A 2,781-nucleotide genomic window follows, 5' to 3' on the forward strand; every position below is an offset into this window, starting at 1 on the left:
TATGGCAGATTTAGAAAGAAAAAATAATGTTCATGTTCATGGCCCATTTGATAATTTTTTCTTTTTTTCTTTACCATTTACTAAGAAGAAGTTGATATGTTATAATTTAATTCTATAGAGTTCTTTACCAAAAGATATGTTGACTAAAATGATCCAAATTCAAGCAGAGTAGACACGGTACAATATATACCATAGAAGCAATTCAAATTCAATGCAACTACATTCAAGTCATTTTAAACTCTTGTCACAATTCTAATTTTTTGTTTCCTTAAATTCTAATGCCATAACAACACACAAATGAACACAAAAAGAGTAACATTTTCACAAAGTTTGTCTTCCAAAAAAATAAAGATAAGAACATACATATAAAGAAAACAGAGGAATAAAAAAAATGGATTTACTTCTGAGTAATAATAATCTCTGACCAAAACAGTGCGTTTTTAATTTTGGAAATACTCGCCAACACAGTCAACGGCATTACGTCTCCCGTCACGGTAACCTTCTTTGCTGCGAAGTCTATGTTATACGACGTCACTCCTGCATATAACAAAAACGATCAGACGTACCAAAAAAACAGAGTATTTTTACAAATCAATGATACAAATGATCTCTAATTCACAGTCAGTTATACATTGATGAAGAAGAAAGATGAAGCAGAGAAGCAGTTTCACTACAAGAAAATAGTTCTATTGAGACGTATTTTTGAGACAAAAAATTTTCGACACAAATTTGTGACACTGTAAATACGATATTATGACTAAATTTATTTGTCACAAATTCATAGTATTTTCGTCACTATATTATGACGGAAAAAAACAGTAACAAAAGTTTGTCACAATTAATGACGAATATGCTACGATAATATTAATCGTTACTCTTATGACTACATTGTGACCAATATGTTGTTGCAAATTAGTTATGAACTTATAACATATATACAAGTCACAGTTTGTGACATTAAAATGAATAAACATTAGTCATAAAATAGTATAAATTGTTATATCATTTATACAAAGCCCATTAAGCCAAGTGTCTAACCCTAATTTAACAAGACTTATTTAAGAGATGATTAGGGTTTTATTCTTTATAATTTCGTGCCTCCTAAACCTAGAGAGAGAGTAAACCATTTGAGAGAAAGAAAACAAGGAGCCACAGTTAAGATTAAGGACAGATCTTACATGTCCTAGGAGATGGTGGAAAACAAGGGATAAACAGACTCTTTTATGGATGAATTTTGGTGAGCATTTTCCCAATCCATAGATGTAAGTTTTCCCCAAAGTATTTTGTAACTTTTTTTGTAGATTAAAAGTTATACATGTTTTCTCAAACCTATTCTGCGCAGATCCGCAAATTAACATCAGTCATCTTGTGAAATCGTTTCCCACGGCTACAAATTGAACCAGAAGCTGATCTACCCACCGTTGGAAATATCTGAGTCTTACTTTTTCAGAGAGCCTGAGATCGATTCCATAGGAATTATAATATGAAAGTTATGGTCGAATATGTGCATCTGGTCGAATTTGTGATTTATTTTCTTTGTAAGAATAAAGATAGCTTATAATGTATATCTAATGTTTATGATTATAAAAAATTTGTATGATTATAAATTTTAAAAAATAATATTGTTTTGAGATTAATTTTTTAGTTGTAATTTTTATAATGTAATGAATTTTTTAGTAATAACTTGTGACCATTTGAAACTAACTTCTAATGATAAGATTGGACATTATGATAGTCATAAAATATCATGATTTTGAGTATTTGTTAAACTTTTGCGACAAATTTTTAATTATCATTTGTGACCATTTGAGACTATAGTTTCTTAATAATAAGATACATAATTAAAACGTTATTTTAAACACGAATTATGACGATTTAAAGATGTTTTTTTAGTCTGTAATTGAGACAGTTTTGTTACTTTTTTGTGTCGTAATTATTGATGACAAAATAGTTACTAATATATTCGTTGCAACTCTTGTGACGTTTTTGTTACAAATAAAAATTTGTGACCATTGTATTGCAACCATTCAAAAATCATCACAAATTCGTAACAATGTTTATATTGTGACTAAATTTTTTTTTATTGTGACTAAATATTTCGTTTTAATATAATTATTTTCTTGTAGTGTTTGAAGAGTTTAGGAGATTGGTTCCTGAGAATCATCCTTACAAAGAGTATTTTGATGCTAATGTGCTCAACACTAACAAGCTTTGAGCTTTTTGCTTAGATATGTTGGGGTTTGGATTTCGAGTTTTGTCTTTTGAGTAGTTATCGTATTTAAGGTTTGATGATTGTTATGAATACAAGAAATAAACACATGCACGATCAAGAAGTTGAGTATTTGTTAGGTACGGTACTTTTATTGTTCGATCAGATTCACAGATCAAATTTTTATTACATAGATAAGATAGCGGATGACATATTAAAGCATGATTACTTCTTCTACGTGAGAAGAATATGTTAGATGAAACTGACTATTATACAGATCTATGTGGTGGGCCTGGTGGCGTTGGAGGAGTCTCTCCTTTGCTTGGTCCTGATGGTGGGATTGGAACGTATTTTGGTAACATTCCGAAGGCTACACGTTGTGATGGTGACCATGGTTTTACACCAACCGTGGTTGGTTTCTGTGGTGGCGGCGGCGGCTCCGGAGAAGATGTTCGTCTGCTTGGTCCTGATGGAGGGACTAATAATCCGAAGATCGTGCGTTGTGAACCGCCGCTGGTCTCATCCTGAAGGTTCTTCTCAGTGGCTTCGATGACACAAGCGAATAGGAGACC

General features: G+C 31.6%; 1 protein-coding gene across 1 annotated transcript in view; it reads right to left on the reverse strand.

Annotated features, from left to right (window-relative positions):
• LOC104768429 (protein SODIUM POTASSIUM ROOT DEFECTIVE 1) overlaps positions 2,337-2,781 on the reverse strand; it is a 2,546-nt gene continuing 2,101 nt past the window's right edge. Inside the window, exon 4 of the mRNA XM_010492420.2 lies at positions 2,337-2,753. Within this exon, the coding sequence (XP_010490722.1) occupies positions 2,747-2,753 (7 nt within the window). The 3' untranslated portion in view covers positions 2,337-2,746. The remainder of the gene's footprint in view (positions 2,754-2,781) is intronic.

Source organism: Camelina sativa, chromosome 20 (genome assembly GCF_000633955.1).
Source record: "Camelina sativa cultivar DH55 chromosome 20, Cs, whole genome shotgun sequence".
NCBI classification, from domain to species: domain Eukaryota; kingdom Viridiplantae; phylum Streptophyta; class Magnoliopsida; order Brassicales; family Brassicaceae; genus Camelina; species Camelina sativa.